This window comes from Mus caroli, unplaced genomic scaffold (assembly GCF_978045245.1).
Source record: "Mus caroli unplaced genomic scaffold, Mus_caroli_1 scaffold_7, whole genome shotgun sequence".
Lineage (NCBI taxonomy): Eukaryota > Metazoa > Chordata > Mammalia > Rodentia > Muridae > Mus > Mus caroli.
In genome coordinates this window covers 21,509,388-21,532,418 of record NW_028227262.1, presented here as the reverse complement: position 1 = coordinate 21,532,418, position 23,031 = coordinate 21,509,388, and the positions used below count along the sequence as shown (strand labels likewise).

The 23,031-nt window shown below is 48.0% G+C and overlaps 1 protein-coding gene across 1 annotated transcript in view; it reads left to right on the top strand.

Moving 5' to 3' along the window:
- Cracr2a (calcium release activated channel regulator 2A) overlaps positions 1–23,031 on the top strand; it is a 68,270-nt gene that overhangs the window by 4,465 nt on the left and 40,774 nt on the right. Inside the window, exons 3-6 of the mRNA XM_021164192.3 lie at positions 248–431; positions 3,144–3,290; positions 18,207–18,297; positions 21,930–22,025. Coding sequence (XP_021019851.2) covers positions 248–431; positions 3,144–3,290; positions 18,207–18,297; positions 21,930–22,025 — 518 coding nt within the window. The remainder of the gene's footprint in view (positions 1–247; positions 432–3,143; positions 3,291–18,206; positions 18,298–21,929; positions 22,026–23,031) is intronic.

Sequence of the window (23,031 nt, the reverse complement as noted above, 5' to 3'; positions counted from 1 at the left end):
TTTCAGAGATCCACTAAGGAGCCAGTTTACTCCCCAGTCACTGTCTCCAGACTCTGACGTCTCTATCAGAGTGCAAGTGGGCGACCAAAGAACACAACCCAGAATCAGTGTCCACAGATCTTTGCTATCGAGGGATCCCCTCTTGCTTCTCTAGGGCAAACCTCGAATGAGTCCCTGAGACAGTGGAAGCCAAGTCCTCCCTGGGCTGAGGATGTCTGATTTATGTTCTTGCTCTCTACTCTCCTAGGTCACTTCTTCTTCAGTCAAAATATCCAAGGAGAGGAAGAAGCTGACCAGCAGGTGGCCCAGCTCCCAGAGGAGAAAGTGTATCAGTCTAGAGGGGAGGAGGATGTGGGAGACATGGACCATGATGAAGAAGCACAATTTCAGATGCTGATGGACAGACTTGGAGCCCAGAAAGTTCTGGAAGAGTAAGTCACACTGAGCACCATACTTCCCTACTCACTGTCTCCCATGCTCTCCACTGTCCTCACTTCCTGCTGTTCTTTCTCATCATCTCTGACCTTGGATCGGCTCACCCTGGAAAGGATGCCCCTCATTGGAGGTGGCTTGGATGTGTGTTCATGAAAGATGGCATCATAGGGTTTCTATTGCCATGAAGAGACATCACAACCGTGGAAATTCACATACAGAAAATGATTTAATTTGGGGTGGCTTACAGTTCAGAGGTTTAGTCTGTAATTGTCATTGAGGGAAACATGGTGGCATGCAGGCAGACAAGATGCCAGAGAAGGAGCTGAGAGTTCTATATCATGATCCACAGGAAGAGAACTGGCTTGAGCTTCTGAGACCTAAAAACCCACTCCCTGGTCATGTACCTCCTCCAAAACAAAACAAAACAAAACAAAACAAAACAAAACAAAACAAAACAAAACAAAACAACACACCTACTCCAAGGCTACACTTCCTAACAGTACCCAATGAACCTGGGAGCCTCTGGGGGCCACTTTTTCCCAAATCACCACAAGTGGGAATGGTTTAATGATTGGAGGTGATCCTGCAAGATCAGCAGAAAAGAACCTTGATCACAACATGGGTGAGAATTTCTGGCAAAAGAGTTTGTTGGGCAGGAAGGAGCCAGGCCAAGCCCCAGGAGAGGGTCTACTGCTGGTGGATGTTAGTGGGTAGGAAGTGAAAGTTGCCATCATCAGTAGGGCAGAAATGGCAACTGTGAATAGGCCTAGAATATTACTCAGGACAGAGAAGGGAGAGACATAGGCAGTCATTGGGGAAGCTCATTAGTCATACTTGTGACTCAACTTCAGCCAAGTACCACTGCCAGAGATTCCATGAAGCCCCCCCCCCCACACACACACACACACTGCAAGAAGATAATGGAGAGGGCACTGCCAAGAGCAGGACACTGTCAGAAATGGCAGGGACTGTCAGCCACCTTGTTGAAGGGGTCTTTGGTCATTCAGTGCTCTGGTGAGTGACTGGATGTCACAGTGAGGGACATGTCAAACACCTGTGTAGTACTGAGGTAAAATAATACATCTGGAAGTTGGTTTCTAGAACAGCATGTGAGGGCCAACACAGAAGATGGCAAGGTTCCCAGCCTCACTAATGTGGGCTCACCCTGTAACCTGAGGAACCTGTTCATGACAGAACCACAGAGAAACACAGCAGGTTGAAATGGCTTCCAAGCTGCCTACTACTCAACAGAGGGATGTGGGTTTTTCTGAAGCAGAGAGATGACCTCCTTGGGCCTCTCTCACCTACACTGCTTGGGGGTCCCACAAGGGGTAGCTTCCAGAAGTGAGCATCCAGACACACAGCTTTTCTTGGAGATCTGATGGAATGATTTTGCCAATTAGTGAGTTATGACATTTCACTGAGGGTTGAAAGACTTGACCCGTCTCAGTTACTTTGATGTTGCTGTGGCCTGATAAAAACAGCTAAAGGGAAGGAAGATTGATTTTGCCTGAGGGTTTTCAGACCATCCTGGCCAGGAAGGCATGGATGGAGGACTGATGAATAGATTAGCGGATGGGTAATCGATTGGATGGCCTCAGTGAATAGGTAGACGTTTGAATGGGCTAGAAGCAAGAAAGGGTGGAAAGGAAGGATGGAGGAGAAGGAGAGAGACAAAGAGAGAGGGAAGGAGAGGGGAAAAGTGAGGCAAAACCTCGGCCAGCAGAGGTTGCTTCTGTTGGATGCAGAGTCATGTCTACGCCACGAGACACTATTAGCATGACCTGACACAACATCACTTCTGAGCAAAGCTTCTGAAATACGGTATTTTCAATGGCCAGAAGAATTTTCTCCTTTATCCGGGGAGCTCCTGGCTCTGCCCTCTGGTCATATTGGCTGCAGGAGTTAGCGGGGGATGAGTCAGATTTGTATTTCACGTACTTCAATCATGGCTGTAGATGTTCGAGTGTGCCTCTCCACGTTCTTCCCTCGGTGGCAAGGGTCATCATGGCTCGTCTCTCTGCTGCTCCTGCAGCCGTGGGTTCACCCCCACATGCCTGTTTCTGAGTGATTCTCCTGACCTGTCACTCTGTACCTGCACACCTCTGAGTCTGGCTTGCCACTGTCTGTGTCTCCATGTCCTTCAGACTTGCCCTTTCCCCTGCCAGTCCTCCCAGTGCCACCAGGCCCCAGGGGGGTGCTGCTGCATATTTGCCTCCCTTCACAGCAGCGACAGGCGCATCCATAAAACAGCATGTCTAACTCTCCACAGTGAGGTTATCCTTCCCAGGGGCGACCATCTCTCTCCAGCATCTTGGTGTTGGCTCTACCCAAGCGTCTCCATCCTCCTCGCAGCATTGAGATGCTGGCAAGTGCATTGCCAGGCGTGCTCAATGCAGCAAGTCCAATAGGAGCATCACAGAGGAAGGAAGCAGCAGAATGAGAGACCAGCAGAGGAGTCAGGTTGCTGGGCCCCCACTCTGGCATTGCACCAGGGAATGGTTCTGGCACGCTGCGTCTGCCTCCCAGGTCACGGTGGGGATGGAGGGAGGCAGTATGCAGAAAGCACACTCTGTATCATAAACTCCGGCGATCCAAGGTGATGAGGATGACGTTTGCAGCTGTCTGCTGACCCGTCTGGAACCCCCATGTCTTCCCCAGGAGCCTCACTTACCCATTCCCCGCTAATGTTTCTCCTTTCCTCACAGTGAAAGTGACGTCAGGCAGCTGTGGCTGCAGCTGAGGAAGGATGAGCCCCACCTGCTGTCCAACTTCGAAGACCTCCTCACCACAATCTTCGCTCAGCTCCAAGAAGCCCATGAGCAGAAGAATGAACTGGAATGTGCCCTCAGAAAGTAGGTGCCCGTGTCCACCTGCGTGGGCTGTGCACTCTCCTGTCTTTTCCATAGGCTCACTATAGTATGCTTCTTTGACACTATGTCCCAAAGCGGGTCAGAGTGCTATGCCCAGCATGGCATACCTGCTTTTCAGTCACAGCGCATCCTTATTAAGCATCCTCTGTCTGCTAGAAGCTATTCTGAATACTATGTATGTATGTATGTATGTATGAATGTATGTATGTATGTATGTATGTTAGTTTGTTTGGTGGGGACTCTCAAATATTACCCACATTTACAGATGACAAATAAGGTTCAGAAAGTAACATGCCCGAGAATACATAGCTTGTAAGTGTCAGAGACATGATTCAGAGGTAGCTAACCCAGAGCCTGGACAGGAAGGGAGAACAAACAGCCCACCTGCCTGTATGCAGTAAAGCCATAGCATGACGGGCTTCTCCCAGCTCCCAGCATCCCTTGCTTTGCGGAAGCAGTATATCTGCAAGGGCTATCCTCCCATCTCAGTAGCCTCTTTGTCACCATGGTGTGTCAGAAGACAGGGCCAAGATCTCTGAGGAACTGCTGCCAATCTGAACCAATATCCACACAGGCAAATGGATCAGATCAGAAGCAGCCTGTGGAGCCCCTCCGGAGAACTAGCCTGTGCTTAGGATGCTGCCCTGGCTCATCCTGGCCATCTCACATGCATTTACACAGTGAGCTGGTATTTGGGAATGTGGACTTGTCTATGGGGTAACAAAGGGTGGTCAGTCACCCTAAGTGGAGGCTGAAACCCAAGGCAGAGCAGTCAGACCAGGAGTGTATCCTCATAAAACACCTCATGCCCGCTGTGTGCTCTTGTTCAGGCCTAGACTGGCTCACATTCTCTGTGACTCCCCAGTGAGCTGGCTTTCTTTCTGGGCAGTTCTGCAGAGTACCTGTCCAGTGACATGCTTCTTGTCAGAGTTACAAGTCCATGGGCCCCTCATTGCATGTGTGCTGCTGGGTAGAGTGGAGTCTACCTACTATGCCACACCTTTATTATCTTGTGCCTTCCCAAGCTAACTTTCAAAATAACCGCCAAGGGGAGAGCTAGGTATTAGGGGAAAGCATTAGAACTCTGTCTGCTTCATTGAGTGTAAGTTGTGCAGAAGGATACCCAGTGGCTAGAAGATTGTTAATAGCATTTTAGGGCAGCCCACAGGCATGAAGGAAGGAATAAATGGGAAGGAGACTTGGAATCAGACAGAAAGCAGCTTGGATCTTGGTTCTGTCATGTGTTAACTAGCTGTGCAACATATACCAAGTTGCTGAACATCTCTGAATCTCAGCTTCCATTATCTGTAAGGGGTGTGGTACAGCATTCATTTCACAGAGATGGTTGTGCCAGTGGGATCACACTTGTGTCTAAACACCATGAAATGTCAAAAAAACAAAAACAAAAACAAAAACACCCTATTGATCAATTTGGGAGTTTGTCAGGCTAGAGGAGAAGGTCAAGTGTATTCCAGATGTGGCATCCTGAGCCTGCATCTCGATGCCGTGCTGTGAGCACTGTGTATAAACCTCAGAAGTTGGGGCTGGGAATCAGGATATCTGGGTGTTACCTTGCTCAAGTCTCTCTTGGCCTCTTTGACCCTCTGTTTTCACGTCTGGAAAGTGAGGGATAAGGACTAGTATCCCCCTGTCCTCAACATTGATGGCTTTGCTGGGTGGAGCCACAGCAAAGACTGTCAGCTTCTCCCAGGAAGGTGGTCTCTCTGTTCCCTAAGGAGAATTGCTACCTGAATGGAGAGGCCGTTGGCCTGCCTGGCTTGTGCTCACAGACACAAGCTTCTGTTAGCCAAGAAAGCAATCCCTGCCATACTGCGGAGCTTCATAGCCTCACATCCATCTGAGAGTGGCCACAGGAAGTACTCAGACCCTAGTTTAGTCATTATGTTTAACATTCTTGACATGAGAGTCAAGGCCACTCTTGGCCGTATGTTCAGAACCATCCCCTCCCTCCTTGGTCCTCCTCTGACCATAGTCCTGCTGGCTGAGACTGATCATGGCCAGCTCCAACAGGGTGGTGCTGTGTGCTCTCTGCCAGTCTCATCCCGGGGAACTGACCCTCTGGCTGCAGAACCAGGGAGTTGCAGGGAGTAGGGAGTAGAACACTCACTAGGGAAAGAGGAAGCACTACAGTTCTTACTCTCTGGCCATGTACAAGCTGTGTGACTATACGCTACTTGCTTTCCCTCTCTGTGCATGAACTTTTTGTTGACAACATATGTGAATGGGGAGAGTGTTTCTTTCAAACCCTTTGTGAGTGTGAAAAAAAATTCGGATTTTCTACCAGAAAGAAGAAATGTATTTTTTTTTTTTGCAGTCTTTACACACTTATTTATACATACAACTGAAGGCTAAGTTTTATAAGCTAGCTCCTGCTTATGTTTCATGGGACAATGAGATTTTCTATTAGAGGCTTATAAAAGTCTCATCTATTCTATTAAAAAATTTGGTCATGCCTTGTCAGTGGGCCAGATGGTCTGTAAGGTACCGTGTGCTCCATAACCTTGGCAGCTCAGAAAGCAAATGAGAAACTGGAAATGGGGTGTTGAGCCCTTAAATGGTCTCTCTGCAAATAACACACAAGGCAAGGCTTCAAGTTCGTTAGGGGAGGATGCATCCCAGCTGCAGGGAAGGAATAGACTCAGAGGGAAAGGCTTTAGAATGGAGGTTGGAAACAGAGCATTCTGGGAATGTTGTGTCCTGCTGAGCTGCCAGAAAGTCTCCAGCTCTGCCAGAGTCCTGCAGGTGTGACATTTCAATCACATCTAAAATGATCGCCTGTCACAGAGGCTGGAAGTGACAGAAATAAGTCACGGCTGCTGCTGTGTGACCACTGTGTGTTACCACTGGGTACCATTTAATTAGGACCTCCTCTGTGCCAGGCTCTGAGTTAGTCACCATCTTTGAGGAGTGGGGGCATGGTCACTCTGACTAGGCAGATTCAGAAGAAATATGCCCAGTCCTGCTCTGGATGCCCCCACTGGAGCTCTGGGCAGTGTGGCCACAGGCATAGACAATTTCTGCTGCTTCTCTTTGCAGCTACACAGCTTGCGTCTTCCTCTCATGGGACCCAGAGTTGACTCCCAGGGGAGTGTGAGCATGGTCTTCCTCTGATTGGCTGAGGTACAGGGGAGTGTGAGCGTGGTCTTCCTTTGGTTTGCTGAGGCACAGGGGAGTGAGTGTGATCTTCCTTTGGTTGGCTGAGGCACACACTCCCTGTTCTCAGTTCCCCAGCTGGACTGGAAACCTTGGGCTACAGCTTTGCTACAGTAAGTGGGGAAAGCCCTTGCCTCCTCATGTCCATTCCCAGGTTATTAGAGGGAGAGGATGCCCCTAAAAGAGGAGATGGTTGGGAAAACATGACATGTTGACATCTCAGACCAACCCCAGAGTGTGCTGGGGTGTTGTCAGAAAGAGCTGGGGTTTGCCTCCCCTTGTTGCCATGGATATAGATGAAATAGGAGGGGACATGTCTGAGAACATCGATCTCTTTCTACTGTGTCTGCATGTCAGTTGGGAGTAGCCTCGGTCTCAAAAGGCCAGGCAGGAAACAAAGCCAAATGCAAGAGCCTGGGCTAGAACCCAGGGCTTCTGCCCAGTGTTCAGTGAAAACCGCTCCCTGAATGTGGGATGTGGGTGTTCCACAGCACCTCACCTGCTGCTGCCTCTTACATTCCCAGACATTCATTTGGCTTTGGTGTTCTCTCTCTCTCTCTCTCTCTCTCTCTCTCTCTCTCTCTCTCTCTCTCTCTCCCTCCCTCCCTCCCTCCCTCCCTCCCTCCACCATGCAAATGAGCACCTCCCAGAATGCATGTGAGCTATGCTTGCTAGCCTAAGGGGTATATCAGTTACCTGCCTGGTGACTTAAGGGAGGGAGGACTGATTTTGGCTCATGGTTGGAGGATGTACATTCTATCATTAAGAAGGAATGGCTGGGGATGGCTCTGGCGAAGCATGATGGCTTATTCACATCTCGGTAGATCAGAAAGCACACACACACAAGTGGGAGCTCACATGCATGGTATAGAGGGGCAGAGAGAGAGAAAGAGAGAGAGAGACAGAGACAGAGAGAGAGAGACAGAGGCAGACAGACAGACACAGAGAGAGAGAGAGACAGGGAGACAGAGAGGGAAAGCTAAAACAAGTGAGGTGATAACCCAAGACTCACTTTTCCACCATTCCACTGAGGCCTCACCTCCTAAAGGCCCTACAGTGCTGCTATCTAGGAATCAAGGTTTCAAACCCATAAGCCTGTGGACACATTTCATACCCACAGCATAGCAGGACGTGTTAGAGGTGTGGAAGAGTTTCCGGCTACCAGAATTAGGAAGATTTAGCTATGGAAAGGGTACTCAGCTCTCATCTTTTTCTGGAAACAAAAAGAAGCTGGCAGTGTCTGAGTAGCATGGGACAATGGAGCCATGAGCATTACTTGGATTCAGACCAATCTTGTGAATTATAAGGATGTCAGGGTCCCACCTCGAAGGGGTTCAGTTCACTAGAATGTGGGTAAGAGTTTGATGGTTGGTTTTTTTTTTTTCAATTGGGGTGAAAATATGTCATGTTTTGCCTGGAAATGGCCTGAAGCTTCAGGCTGAAGCTCAGGGCCCTGCAAGGCGGACCAGCCAGCTGACTTAGGCATTCTCACAGTCCCATGGCCTAGAAATACTGGCCTGGCTTCCTGGTCTGTGTCCATGGAGGATCACACTTGTCTTTGATGGGCTCCATGTCTGCCTCAGTTCCTCATCTGCCTAGGCTCACCTTGCCCATTTAAAGCCACAGGTAGTGTCTAGGTGCCATTGGACCTTCAATTAAAGCCCCACACAGCCAGTATCCAAGCCCTTCCTGCCCAGAGTGTCTTCCTTAGACTTCAGAAAGGGGACGTGACAGGGACAGCTTATTTCACAGTAGGACAGGCATCCTGCTGGAGCATTCATTAGTCATCCTCTGATCACCATATTCCCTGGCACGGAGCTCTAGAAACAGGGAAACTTTAGCAGGGGAGAGAAGCCAGCATGTCCTTGGCCTTGACTCCAAACAGAATAACAAAGTGTTTTGTACATGGCAGGTGTCCCTTGCATGCCGCAGGTGCTCCCTGCCTTCTGGAGGGTCTCAGCTGGTGGCTGTCAAATGATGGCTTGTGTTGGAATCAGAGAGCATAGCGAACCACAAGTCTTAAACCCCTCCCTTAGGGGTTGTAAACTGTCCCAAACTCCTCCCCCAGGGGTGTAAACCTTCCCAAACTCCTCCCCCAGGGGAATAAACCTTCCCAACCCCCTCCCCAGGGGGTGTAAACCTTCCTAAACCCCTCCCCCAGGGGTATAACCCTCTGAAGGTCTCAGGGATGGGCCTGGGACTGGGAGTGCCAGAGCCTCCAGGTGGCTGTGAAACAGATAGGCTGCAGACCACACTCTGAGACATGCTACTCCAGTTTGTTCTTGCAGAAGGTGTCCACAGAAGCCAACACACGCACGCACGCATGCATGCGCGCACACACACACACGCACGTGCCAAAAAAGATCCGTCTGAATCCATACAGTTCGGGATAGCCTCATCATTCCATGCCCCTCGGAGACTGCTAGTTTCTTTTTGTTAGCCCACAAAAGCTGTATTCCAGGCTGCCCTTCTAATCTGCAGCTTTGGTCATGTGCGTAGGTCGAGGCAGGGGATTCTTGGTGATGCCCAGGTTAATCAAAGGCAGGAGTTTTATGGGCATCATGTGATCTGAGGCAGAGACACATGGTTGGCATTTCCTGGTGAGCAAAGTGCTTCCGCTCTGTGCTGACCACAACCACAATTTGTAAACCTGACCTGTGAAAAGTGGTTTACCCTTGGGGATGAAAGAATGCCACCAGGGTGGTTTATACAGGTAGCAGAGTCAGCCAGTTAAGGATCCATCTATCTTGAAGTGCATTATAAATCTCACTCCTTCACAGAACTTTCTATACTCTTACAGTTCCTACCGTTCATCTATACTCTAATGCACGCAGAGAGACCAACCTCAAAGGGCCATGAAAAAAAAACAAAAAAACCAAACCTTAACTAGGTTTTTTGTTTGCAGCCCAAAGTCTGCAGTTACCAAACCAAAACAGTAGGGGGCAGTGGTGAGTCTCCAGTCACAAAGCTGGCTGCCGCAGGATCTGCTTGCTTTTATGTTTTCCTTGAGAGTTCTCCAGCTGAAGATCCTCACGCTGTGGTGAGGATGGGGTGGAGAGTGCATTGCGGGCTATATGGGGAAGGGCATTAAGCCCTTGCACCTTTGTCCACCAAGTGCCCTGTAATGCAGTTGTTCGCCACCCCGCACTCCTTGCCTGCACTTCCCGGAAGCCAGACTCCAGGGAGTTGAGAATGCAGAGAGTCTTAGCTGCAAATGTATAGGGTCAGTTTCACTGCTAAGGCTGCCTGGGGGAAGCATAGCAGGGTGGTGGGCAGTGGGGAAACCGTGGGCCTCCAGAGTCAAAGCCTGGATTCTTCTATTCATCTGTCACGATCAAACGTGACGTTTGATGGATCGTATTCATCAAACGATCCATCTGAGTCGTTTTCTTCATGGATAAGCAAAAACATTTGGGTTGGAAATACATGAGCTCTTTTTTTTTTTCATGTCATATTAAATTTATTTCTTTTTTTTTTAATTTTTGATATTTTTATTACATATTTTCCTCAATTACATTTCCAATGCTATCCCAAAAGTCCCCCATAGCGCCCCCCACTTCCCTACCCACCCATTCCCATTCTTTTGGCCCTGGCATTCCCCTATATTGGGGCATATAAAGTTTGCAAGTCCAATGGGCCTCTCTTTCCATTGATGGCCGACTAGGCCATCTTTCGATACATATGCAGCTAGAGACAAGAGCTCTTTTTAAAAATGTTTTAAATTCTTTTTATTTTTATTTATTGTATGTGTGAGAGAGAAACTGTGTGCCTCGGGGTGTTTGTGACGGCAGCTTCCAGGAACTGGCTTTCGGTTTCCACTGCAGGCTCACAGGATTGAACTCAGGTCAATCAGACTTGTGAGTCAAGTGCTTTTACCCGCTGAGCCGTCTTGCAGTCTGTGCACACTCTACCGGAGTTTCTGCTCTGTCTGTGATGGTGAAGGGGGCTCGGTGTCTTTGCAAACCAGGGGCTCCAACCAAGTCGAGTCTCAAAGAGACACAACAGAATGACAGCCATCCTAGGCCAGGAGCTGGTTCTGAGACTGCCTGGGTTCAAGCTCAGGGTGAGGCTTGTCCAAAATATAGAGTTGCTACGTCCTCTCTCCAAGGTCAAGGCCACACCTTCATTTAGTCTTTGGAAGGTTTTGTATATACCCTTGCCAAGAAGACTCTACTCTTGGACTAAATGGCTTCAGAGACCTTTCAAAATCCCTAACACCCTTAGGTAAAGGCTGAGGAGAGAGAGCACAGGGACACAGTATTTTGACCTGTTTTGACATGGCCTTGTCTGCGGCAAGAGCCTGGCTATGCAGACTGCTAACGGGAGCCCCCATGGTGCCGAGTGCCAATGCTTTTCTTCCTGTGTCACCGTCATCTCCAAGGTGCAAAGTACTCTGTGAAGGTTAATTAATTTTCACAGCCCCCACGGGAGGCTGGCAAGGTAAGTTATTGCTAACTGCATCTCACCTTTGAGTTTTTGCAAATGATCTTAGAAATATCTGCCAGCCCTCAGCCAAGAGCTTACTCTAGAGTTAGAGTTTCTCCTTTCCTCTCACAGATTCCATCCTTAGCACTCATTTGCCTAAGATCACACACACACATACACACACACACACACACACAGTGAGAGAGAGAGAGAGAGAGAGAGAGAGAGAGAAGTGCTTATACACACAGACACAGAAACCTGCATGAATGTATACACACTCACACAGACATGCACACGTCCACACATTCATACACACAGAGACATAAACACACACACTCATACACACAGACATACATGAACAGACATACAGAGAGAAATACACGTGCAGATAGACACACTCACACAGGGTGATACACACAGACATGTATACACTCATTCACACACAGAGATAAATATATACATTCAAACACAGAGACATACACACACAGACACACAGACACAGAGAAACACATGTGCACATACACTCACACACAGGGAGATAAACACAGACATATACACATATTCTCTCTCTCTCTCTCTCTCTCTCTCTCTCTCACACACACACACATACACACACACACACACACACACACACTCCACCTGTGGTAATCTTACAGGAGGGAATATTTGCCACAGTCAGACATCTCAGGTGATATGTTACCCTCCGACTTAGAATTGGGATTTCCATCCTGGCTTCCACACGACTCACTTGTGCAGATCCAGCACTGCCCTCGCAGCACCAGTATGTAACAATGACTTCCCCTTACCTGTTGAAAATCTGTCTTTCCAAGGCCCAGGAAATTCTCCCACCCTCCCCACCAGCAGAAAGGGGTGGTTCCCTTCACTTTTTTTTCTGGCCAGGATTCTAAGGTCACAGAGACTGCCAGCCAGAGCCCATGGAGAAACTATGGGATTTCTTTGATGTTACATGGCCTCTTCCTCCTGGCCTGTGCTCTCTGTGCCAGTTTGGGTTTGGACTTGATGTTCTAAGATGCTGACTCCCTAGGGTACAGAGTGAGCTTCAGTCTAAGTCATTCCTCCCATAGCAGTACTGTAAGAAAGGCTTAGCGAGCACCATAATGTCTGAGGTGACAACGTGAACGCTGCATATTTACCCTTTCAGCCGAGCCCCCTCATCTCTTATCACCTCCCCCACGAGTCCTCGTTCACCCAGTGTACATTGATGTGTGGTTTCCCTCCAGTTTCTACTTGTCCCTGGTTGATGTTTAAAGAATCCGTGGAGTAATGACTCTCAAGATGGCGGTCCCAGAGACTTTATTTAACTAGAATTTACTACCTGCGTTGCATCTACTGCCTGTTCTAGATCATTCCACAGGCCTTTTTAAAAACCTCATTAAACATTATGATGAACCTTAACAACTTCATTCTGATTTTTCCGATGCATAAACTTGGAGATGACTGGTGTGATGTGACTTGGCCAAAGCCAGAAAACTTAAATGTCAGAACTAGACCTCCTAGTTGTTGGTCTAGTGAACTGTAAGGCAAACACAGCTGTGTCAGCAAATGGGCTCTCGCCTAAGGATTGCGGTGCCTTCCACGGCACTATCCAGCCATCGCAGTAGCCTTGAGGGAGGACACATGTTAGTGCTCGTGGCTGTTGCTGCCTCTGGACGGCTACCTCACCACACTCCTGTCCTTCTGCCTCAATGAGAACACCTTCCTTCCTCCTTCCCTGCCTGCTCTATCTGCCTCCTTCCTGTCTCTCCCTCCTCCTGTAGCTTACATCACTACCACCAGAAAGCAGAGGATAATTAGGCATCCCTGGGGGTTGGGTACAGCAGGAGTGTCTTAGGAATGGCTAGCAGAAGGAAACTTGGCTAGTTAAGCCCTCATATTCCTAGTAGCTCAGAAGCATAAATAAAAGAAGGTACAAAGGACTATTTTATAGCAATATAAAATTCCATCCAGAAAGAAAATTCAGTTCTTGGGAAGGTGACGTAGGAGGATAGTTCTAAGCATGGGGCCAGCCTGGGCTACAGAGCAAGACCATCTCAAAATAAACAAACAAACAAATCATGCATGAGCGGGGTGCATACACAACAACGTACGTGTGCATGCAGGAGCCCCCAAAGATTCTAAATATATAAATCTTCATGTGCCAAATAACACAGCAGTAATAGATACAGGAAGAAACTTTCAGAGAAACAAAGAAAATTAGATTTTTAAAAAATAGACTTTTCAAAGCTGACAAACACTTCAGATTTGACACACTAGTCAGGCAAAAATGCATTGAAAGCAAGCAGTATTTAAAAGGCAGGGAGCATTTCAAATTATGGAGCAGCAAGATGAAGAAATGAATGTAAAATCATGTACCTTAAAGGGGAAATGTGTATTCTTCTTCTCACGGAAGTTATAAAAAATTAATAATGTTTTTGGCTACAGATAAAAGGTTAATCACTTTTACAATGTATTCTAAAACACTGTAAGACAAGAAATAAAAAGTTAGCATATCTTAAATAAAACATTTTTGTAAGGTTAGGGTGTAGCTTCATAGTAAAGTACTTAGCCAGAATGTGTAAAAGCCTAGGCTCAGTTCCCCAGCAATCAACACACACAGACACACACACACAGAAACACACATACACACACACACACACACAGACACACACACACACACACAGACACACACACACACAGACACACACACACAGAGAGACAGAGCTCTAGACAGAGAGACAGAGACAGACAGAGAGATAGAGAGACAGAGAGAAAAGAACCCACAAAAGATTGGCAGGGGTAGGAGGGAGCTAACAGGGGAGGCATTGAAAGTAATCAGAACACATTACATACATGAAATTGTCAAAGAGACTAATTTAATTCTTTTTTAAAAACCCTCAGATAAACGAAATCATTAAAACAAGCACCATGGATAATTTAGCTTCTATTCTGAGCAGAAGCTAAATTTGTAATGTCAATAAACCATAGAAGGTCATGGAGTACACTGGATGGCCAAGTGGGATCTAGGAACATAATGCTGATAAAACATGGAGTCTAACAGGATGACAGGGGGTATTCTCCTATGTCCGGAACACAGAGGCAGAGAGAGGCTAAAGAGATACGGGTTAATGCCACTCTCTTTAAAGAAAAAGACATCACACAGACTTTAGAAGTTTTAACTGACGAAATCCATCAGTTGTGCTGCTGCTGCCAAGCAAAGCTAATGTGGATTTTCAGCTGTGTGGATAGATATGCACACCGAGAACAAGAGAGGCAACAGTCAGCTCCACTCCGCACAATCTCACGCATACACTGGGCACTGGGGTTGGGGCTCCAGTAGCCTGAAGAGGTCTGTTCAAAGAAAACTGGGGGCGGGGGGCCTTGCAAAAGAAATTCTACGCAGAACAAGGTGGGAGGGGAGAGAAAGATGTGGCCTGATCCAAGTTGTCCTCTTGAACTTGAAGCTGTTTTAAAATTTATAGAGGCATTTTGTGTTAAAGGGCACAGTCAAAGGAACACAAATTTTCATGACTCAGAATATTCCAAAGATGACAGGATTGCACAGAAAAAGAGACAGCCAGTCCCCAGTCAAAGAAAGTGTTCTAACCTACTTGGTGTCAATATAAGCAATGGTTATCTTTTAAAGATTTATTATTTTATTTATGAATGTGTGCACACACATTTATGTCACGTTCATGCATGAACCCTAGAAGGTGGGAAACTGGATCCCCCAAGAACTAGAGTAACAGGCTGTTGTGAAGCATCTGGTATTTTAGTGCACTGCTCTTAAATGCTGAGTCATCTCTGTCACCCTATGGCAAGGATTTTAACACAAGCTTGAAAGACAAAGCTTCCAGTCCTATAATTCTCCAAGTCACTGGAATCTAGTGTTCTTCTCTATGGTTTGTTAGCATCTGAGTTGATGTCCAGACTGTAAAGTGGCTTCTTACAAGTTTTCAGTGTTAACCTCTTGAGTCCAAGAGGCTAACATATTATTATATTATGGGTAATATAATTTGGGAATTTATAATTTAACAGAGACTGATCCCCCAGTGAAACCCACCTAGATCAGGACAACTTTTAAAAAATCCATGTAAAATGGATAAATGAAGGCACAGGGTGTCCTAGGAGTTCAGACAGGGTGCCATAGAGGCTGGAAAGGTAGGTGAGTCCTCTTAGAGACCACTTCAAAGTCTCAGTGTGTGTGTGTGTTGAGTGCTAAGAGCGGATTTGCAATCCTGGGGAAAAAGATGCACAGGCTCAGCAGACACCACAGGCCATCTCTTTACTTGGACTGCAGAGTGTGGTATACCTGGCTAAACCGCTGCGTGACACACGCACAAATCTTTTTGTAGTATCCTGGTCATCGCTGCACTCCCAGCTACTGTGGAGCTCCCACACGTACACACAGCCCAGCTCTGCAGCTCCTGCTATGCCCAGCCAGAGCCTCTGACAGACTCTGATGGGAGCTTTTAGCAAGCAAGCCTTTGCTTCCTCTCCCGGTGCTGCGTCTGAGCTCTTCCAAACCCAGCCCCTTCATCCTTGAAAGCAAACACTTCCCCCCTCTCTACCGTGCATCTCCTGATTCCAGTTACAGCAATAAATAATTCCATGTGTTTTTTAGGGCATTGTTGTTCTGGGTGCTCTGGGCATTCACTTTTTCCTTGGTCCATCGGGACAGTGCTGGAAAGAGTGTTAGGGCAGGAGCTACCTGAGAGGACATCGGAGCACTTGCTCAAGGTCACACTGAGGAGACAAGCCTGTTCTGGAATAAGAGTCCTCTGACTCTTGAGCAGCTTAGTGATACTTTATTGAAAATGGCACCTTCATGTTCCCATCCCTGGGACTTTCTGTGTTCTGACCTAGGAGGGTAATGCTGTCATGAGGCCTGTAGACTCTCCCAGGAGGCCTGAGTCCACAGAGAAGTCTGGATGGGTCCAACATCACTGGTACCCATCAAAGGCTTCTTCATGGCCGGGTCAGCTTTTGCAAATGAGGGCTAGCATTGAACGCTAATTGGAGACTACGTCTGCTTTCATTTCATTTCTCTTATAATGGTTTGTAATATAAGTTCATTCCAGACAAGCAGGCTGTCATGTGAGCATGGAAAAGCATCAAGAGTATTAATTCAATCAAGTAAAACTTAGAGCAAAATTAATATAACACACTTAATGGTACCGTAGAATTAATGTTCAGCACGGCTGTTAAGCATAGATGGTAAACAGCTTATACGAATGACTCTAATTAGAATCAGAGCAGAGCCAAATCAGTTTTTAAGTTGCTCTCGTCCCGTTTTATTAGTTCTCCGGTATTTATGTAGTTGCATTTTGCTGCCCAAATTTTTAGTTGATGTCATTTTCTATCCAGTATCTGGGCTGTTTCAGGAGAGTAAAGGTAATTTAGGGCCGAAGAGACTCCACCTTACTTCCTTTGAACCACATCTACTCCTGACCTTGGGGTGTCCTTCTCATTTTGCCTCCACGGCTTTCTTTCTGTCCCAATGGGTTAGCTGAGAGGAACAAGCTCATATACCTGTCATTTACAAGAAGAGATGTCTTATTCTTTGCCCAGAGGAGCCTTTACATTCCCTGGATGCTGAGCAGATTCATAGAGAGCCCTGAATTGTGAAATCTGGAAAGACTGGCACCTTCTGCTGAGCACAACCCGAAACCACTGTGCCATTGTTTCAAGTTTCTGGCTTTGGGGAGAGCAGTGAGCTGGAATTCAGAGTCTGAGATGCTGTCTGGGGCCATGGATCTCAAGCCAGTGTTTTTGTCTGGGTCCAGCACTTAGTTTCTCAAGAGCTGGAAGAATGCCAGTCAAAATGGTTTATCCCTGTTGCTTACTTAATGTTTACATGTGGTGAAGCCCACTCCCTGCAGAAGAAGATAGGACAGTGCCCGGGCCATGGAAAAGCCTGGAACAATAATGGAAGCCTGGCCTTAGATGGGAGTCCCAAGTGGACATGGGACGAGGGTGAAAGGGTGGAGGGCTCAGGGGAGTAGTCACATTCTTATCCTTTACGTTTGTCCAGATATCTTCCCAGTACTTCTTAGAGCTGAAGATGAGGCTGCTTCCTCTGTTAGTAGCATGCCCATCCATGAAGGTCACAGTGTGAAGGTCACAGTGGGCCTACCAGCTTGGAGTTTAGTGTTGCAAGTGACATTGTGTGTGTGTGTGTGTGTATGCGTGCATTACACCTTCAAAATGGTTCTTGAGAGCCACAATGCCAAGCTGGAGTTCTTTCTACAAGAGGGGGGAAAGAATAGGAAGTGGGGGCCAGAGGGGAGGTTCTCCATGCATGGCCAGAGAAAAGTTGTGAAAATGTTGCTACCATGGCCTGGAAGGTAGCTCTGTTGGGGAAGAGCTTGCCTTAAAAACACCAGGACCTGAGTAGTTCCATTCTCAGAAACCACATAAGAAAGAGAGAGGGGGAGGGGGAGGGGGAGAGGGGGAGGGGGAGGGGGAGGGGGAGGGGGAGAGGGAGAGGGAGAGAAACGGAGGGAGGGAGGGAGGGAGGGAGGGAGGGAGGGAGGGAGGGAGGGAGGGAGGGAGGGAGGGAGGGAGGAGAAACATCCAGGTATAGTGGGATGTGCTTATCCCGCTACTCCCTTCATGCTGCGGAGAGGTTGCTGAGAGATGGAGCAGGAATAGGTCACCTCGGTGTCATCCCCAGCCATTAACCAGCACCATCAGCCTCCTGCTGTGCATCTCTGGCCCTGTGCCCAGGATGGCATGAGACCCCTTCCTTTGCATAAGACCTTCATCCTCAGGAAATCTTTGGGAACAGCGTGGACTTAAGCTCACAATTGCACTAGGGCCCTCTGGTGGTACAGTGTCAGGCTTGGTGTAGAAAAGTAGAGAAGGCACCCAAACTGGAATGGGATACACTGAGGTGCTGAGCAGGAAGGATCCCTACAGGGTGCAGTTTCAGACTGTCTACCTGCAGAGGTATCAGAGTAGGGATCGAAGGTGCAGGAGACCAGGGCTCAGAGCTTGAGTAAAGCAGAGTCAAGGAAGAAATGTGGGGTGTATCTTCACTGGGAAGTGCCCTGATGGTCTGGCAGTGATCTGGAAGACAGCAGGCTCACGATGCCTTTTAGCATCCACAATCTGTATAGCTGGCCTCTGTGAACAGCAGCCTTGCCTGGTTAGTCAGCCTTGAAGGACTGAGCCTTGGCTGGCCTGACTTACGTAGTCCCTCAACCATCCATGGCCGCCGGGTCTCAGCTCCAGGAACTATGGCTGTGGGATAAGTGGATCTTGGGGAAATCCTGTCAGCTTCTTCTTTTGTCCCTCCAGGAAAATTGCTGCTTACGATGAAGAAATCCAGCATCTCTATGAGGAGATGGAGCAGCAGATCAAAAGTGAACGGGAGCAGTTCCTCCTGAAAGTGAGTGTCCCACTCCTGGGCCGCGTGCTAGGGGACAGCTAACTGGTAGACCTGCCTACTCTGAATACCTTTCCCTAATAAGAAGGAGCCTAGCTCCTTCTCGTGACCTTTTCTTTTTCTGCTTTAATGTTCAGGCATTTACCACCTCCAAGCAAAGTATGTAGAATACATATTTACTTTTATTCCATATTGTCTGTTTCTTCCTCCTAGCATGTAAGTTTATTTGCTTACTAATCCTGCCTCGGTTACCCGAGCATGTCTGGGCTATAGGAGATGCCCCATGGGTGTTTGCTCAATCAATATGTGAGTGAGCATGTGAATGCATGGAGGTGTGCATAGATGGACTGACAGGAAGGAACAGAGGAAAGAGGGGAGAAAAGGAGGGAGGGAGCCAGGAAGGAGAGAGGGTAAATGGATGGATGGGATTGATGGATGGAATGAATGGATAGATGAATGGATGGATGGGTGGATAGATGGAATGGATGGATGGATGATAGATGGATAGATGGACAGATGGATGAATGGATGGATAGATGGATAAATAGCTGAAGAAAGATAAATGTATGGATTTTTGTTGGATGGATTGGAGAGAAGGAGAAGAAAGGAGAGAGAGTGAAAGAGAGAGAGAGAAGAAAATGGGAAGAAGAAAAAGAGAAAGAAGCAAGCAAGGAAGGAAGGAAATGTGTGATGGATGAGTTACAGAGCATACCTCTGCAGCTAAAGCAACCTAGACATTGGCCGTCACTCAGCTGACATCTGTACCTACCTAGCAGTTCCATCAAAACCTACCAGCCCATCTTATTCCCTAAATAGCAGCCCCAAAGGAGGCAGTGATTAGAGATGAGGCTTCTTACCCTTTCCTCTTAAAAACTGGAGAACACAATCACCAAGAGAACCCAGTGCCCATCATCCTCAGCACCATGAGAGAAGATGTGAAGCTTGCATCCTCTGTTCCTGGTGTACCCCTATTCTTTGTGTACCCCTGAACCTAGTGTATGCCTGTTGCTGGTATATCCCTGTTCCCAGTGTACCTCTGCTCTGTTGCAGCCATGTCCCTGGCATACTCCTGCTTCTAGAGCACCCTGGTTCCTAGTGCACCCCTGTTCCCAACATACCCCTGATCTCAGCATGTTTCTATTTCCAGAGCACCCTTTCCTAGTATACCCCGGGTTCCCAATGTATCCCTGTTCTGGTACACCCCCATTCCTAGTGAACCCCAGTAACCAGACCTCTGAGCCTTTGCCTTTCCAGCCCTTGTTGTTGTTTTAGGAGATGAGGACTGGTGAGGAGCCTCTCCTTTACCAAGGCCAAGCTGAGCAAGATGTGTTTTGGTATATTCCACTTTTAAAAAGGATTCAGGAAACTGTTCTCCCTTCTACTGTCTGCCCTACTCTGTAAGCTTTTAGCAGAAGGTTGCTGATCTTGGCTGCTGCCTCTCGATGCTAAGCCCAGGCTATTGTCTCAGGTTTTTCCCTTGATCCAGATTTCAATTTTCAACTGCTTTGGATTATCCACATCGCTGCTCCACTTAACATCACAGACACCATTCATGCTGCAGGGAAATCAGAATGCCTTCCAGAAATATCTGGCCAGAGCCCTCCCTGGAGGCTTGCCACTATTCCAGACCACCCCCATTGTCCTTCAGTGCCTCGAACCATTCTGGCTCTCTCAATGTTCAGGGAAACTGGATGTGTATGTGGCAAACGGAAGCCACACACATCCATCAGCAGATGTAAATTAGCTTCCAGCAACAGCAGTTCTACAACCTACAATAGAAAAGTCACCTCCCTCAAACCTGTGACAGACTGCACAGAGGAGACAAGCTCAGGGCGCATGTTGTCCCCTCTGCCCAGGTCATGCCTGTAACTAAGGTATGCTTCCAACAACAAAAGATGGGTACAGGCATGGGGTCTGGGAGTGAGCAGAGGTTGTGGGAAAAGGAATTTAGGGCCAGTTAGCATCATTTCAGATGGCCTGGCTCTGCGTCTGTGTCTCCTCATGCCCTCTCCTTTCTCAGTTCTACATGTCCAGCTCGGAGAGCTCAGTGCTCGCACTAGAGCTTCTGCTGTGAACACGAAGACTCCAAGGATGACTTTGGCAGCACCAGTAAGCCTTTAGATGCAGAATTCATTGGTCCCAGAGTTTGGATAAGGAGGATACCATCTGTGACATCATAGAAAAGGCCAGATCCTCGGACCACCATTTGGATGCTGGCTGTACCTATATCAGTACCTTTGACCATGAGAAAAATATGCTCTCATTTGCACCCCATCACTCCAGGTTGGGGGATGCCCTTCAATGTTGTCCTGATAGGGTTAAGAGCATACTTCATGATACCTGTAGGGGATTCAGAAACCACTTGCTGTTCCAGCTTTTTTTATGTGTGAGGGGCTTGCCCCATGCACAGTGGATGAATGAACTAAGTAGGTCTCTTGCAGCTGATTCCCTTCAAACAAAGGTGAGGGCAGAGACTGTCTGGGTAGACCCCATGTGGGCCATTGCACAGAGTCCAGGTGTCGATGGGCACATACCTTCCTGTGTCACCTCTGCTCTATCATCTGGACATGACCAGAGGAGCCAGTAGCATCACCAGAAGAGGCGTGTGCCTTTGAGTAAAGGTAGCCAAAGGCTGGTGAGCTTGGAACAACTGTCCTGCCAGACATGGTAGCTGAGACCCATGTAGTTGCCCAGTGTAGCATCTCATAGCTGGTCCCCTCTCATGCACATCTCTCTACCATTGGCCATTCCAGAGCTGCCAGTAGCTCCTGGTGTGTTGTTTTTCCAGTATATTCAATAGCTCATCCCTACTTTGCCACAGTGGAGTGCTGCAGAGAGCAAAAGGCTATTGGCTTCTATTCCATAGAAATCCAGAATGAAGTGAAGCAACTTAAATGCACAGTGCAGGGACTCAAACCCAAGTTCCCTTATGCAAAGCCTAGAGGTCTTGCACTCTGCCTGGCTCTGCTGATAATGGTGGGTCTCTGAAACCCTGCACTAGATCTGTGACACTAGAGCCAGCCACCATCACATCTATACCCTCAGGGCTTTGCAGATCAATGTAGAAAAACCCAGGCTAGGGTGTGAAGGGAAGAACATGCTGAGAACAGGGCAGAGATGTCATGGGGAACATGGCCCAGGAGCCCTGAGTCATGATAGACAAGCAGGGAGCACTTAGACCCTCTAGGAGGCAGAAGTAGTACCCTGTGCCCAGAGCTGGTGTGGTTTAAGGGACCGGCGACAGTGTTTGTTTATTGTGAACCAGAATCTCCAAGTTGGAGGCTGTCTTAGTTACAGATGGTAGGCTGGTCAGTGAGTCAGACTCAGGCTCCTCTTCTCCCTGTACAGTTCCACCAGTGGCTGTCCTTTTGGGGTGGGAAGGCACAGGAGGACACTGTCACAGGATGTGGTCACATTCACAGAAAGTGCTCTAGCACATCTCAGAGCACTTTGGTCTTGTGGATCCTCACTGGTGGAGTAAGTGTGTCACTGAATCCTGAGGTTTCAGGGGAAGGGCCTCAAAGCAAAAAGGAATCGGTAGTCCAGCTGGTGAGGGAGTTCAAGTGCATGCTTACAAGGCTGGACACTAGGCGTGCCAGGTATAGAACCCACTGTCTTCTTCTCCAACTTGGCAGGACACAGAGAGATTCCAGGCTCGCAGCCGGGAGTTGGAAAAGAAGCTGAGCGCCAAGGAGCAGGAGCTGGAACGACTCAATCAGAAGCAGAAGAAGGTAGGCTACTGTGGAGACTGCGTGGGCCCTCAGCTCTTCCAACTCATCTTGCCTCTGCCTGCCTCACGCCCTCCACCATTCGTTCATGGATTTTTAACTTGCCCTGAGAAGACCTGTGCGTGTGTGTGCATGTGTCTTCATTTAAAGTCCCCACAAGGTGGATGTATCAACACATGCATGTAATAGCATCACTGGGAAGGCTGAGGCAGGAGGATTGTGAGTTCCAGGACAGCCCTGTGGATATAGTGCAGTGTGCAGCCTGAGCTTTATAATAATGAGACCCTGTCTCAAAATGCTAAAAATACCTTTAAATATTTTAAGATTTCAATTTACGACAAAAATCACAGATGGCCCCATTTAGAGCCACAGTTGGATGTCTAGCTTAGCGAAGTCCTGATAGTCCCTATGAATCACCCAACCCATAGGGATTTAAGGGCAGCTTCACATAATTACACCCAAAGGTAATAATGTCTGCTAAACCTTGAAGTTGGCTTAGGCATCCTGAAGAAGAAAAGAGGGAGTACAGAGATACTTGTGAAGTCACTGATGTTTCAGGGGGTATGCAGACATATTTGTCCTCTTTGGCATAGCTGAAGACACCCCACAGCTGGAAAAGGCTCTTCAAAGAACTGCCCACATGAATGGACAGGGTGCATGACCATCTCTGGGACACAGGTTAGATGCAAACACTGGTCACTTGCCTCTCAATGCCAGAGCAGAGAAGCAGACTCTGCAGAGCAGAAACTATGCCTGGAGCCCAGAACACCTGGCTTGTGGTACCAAGTTGTCAGGCCAAGTGCCTTGCTCGGCAGTCTCCTCAGCAAAGCAAGAGCTCACGGAGGAGAGAGGCCATGAGAGCACTGGCCTCCAATCTCAGTTTGCCTATTCCCTGGAAGGAATCCAGTCCCTAACAGACCCAGACACTTGGCTCATCTTGGAACAGAGAAGCTGTTTGTAGCTACATGTGAGCATAAGCTTGAAGACCCCCTGGCTAAGGCTGGGGATG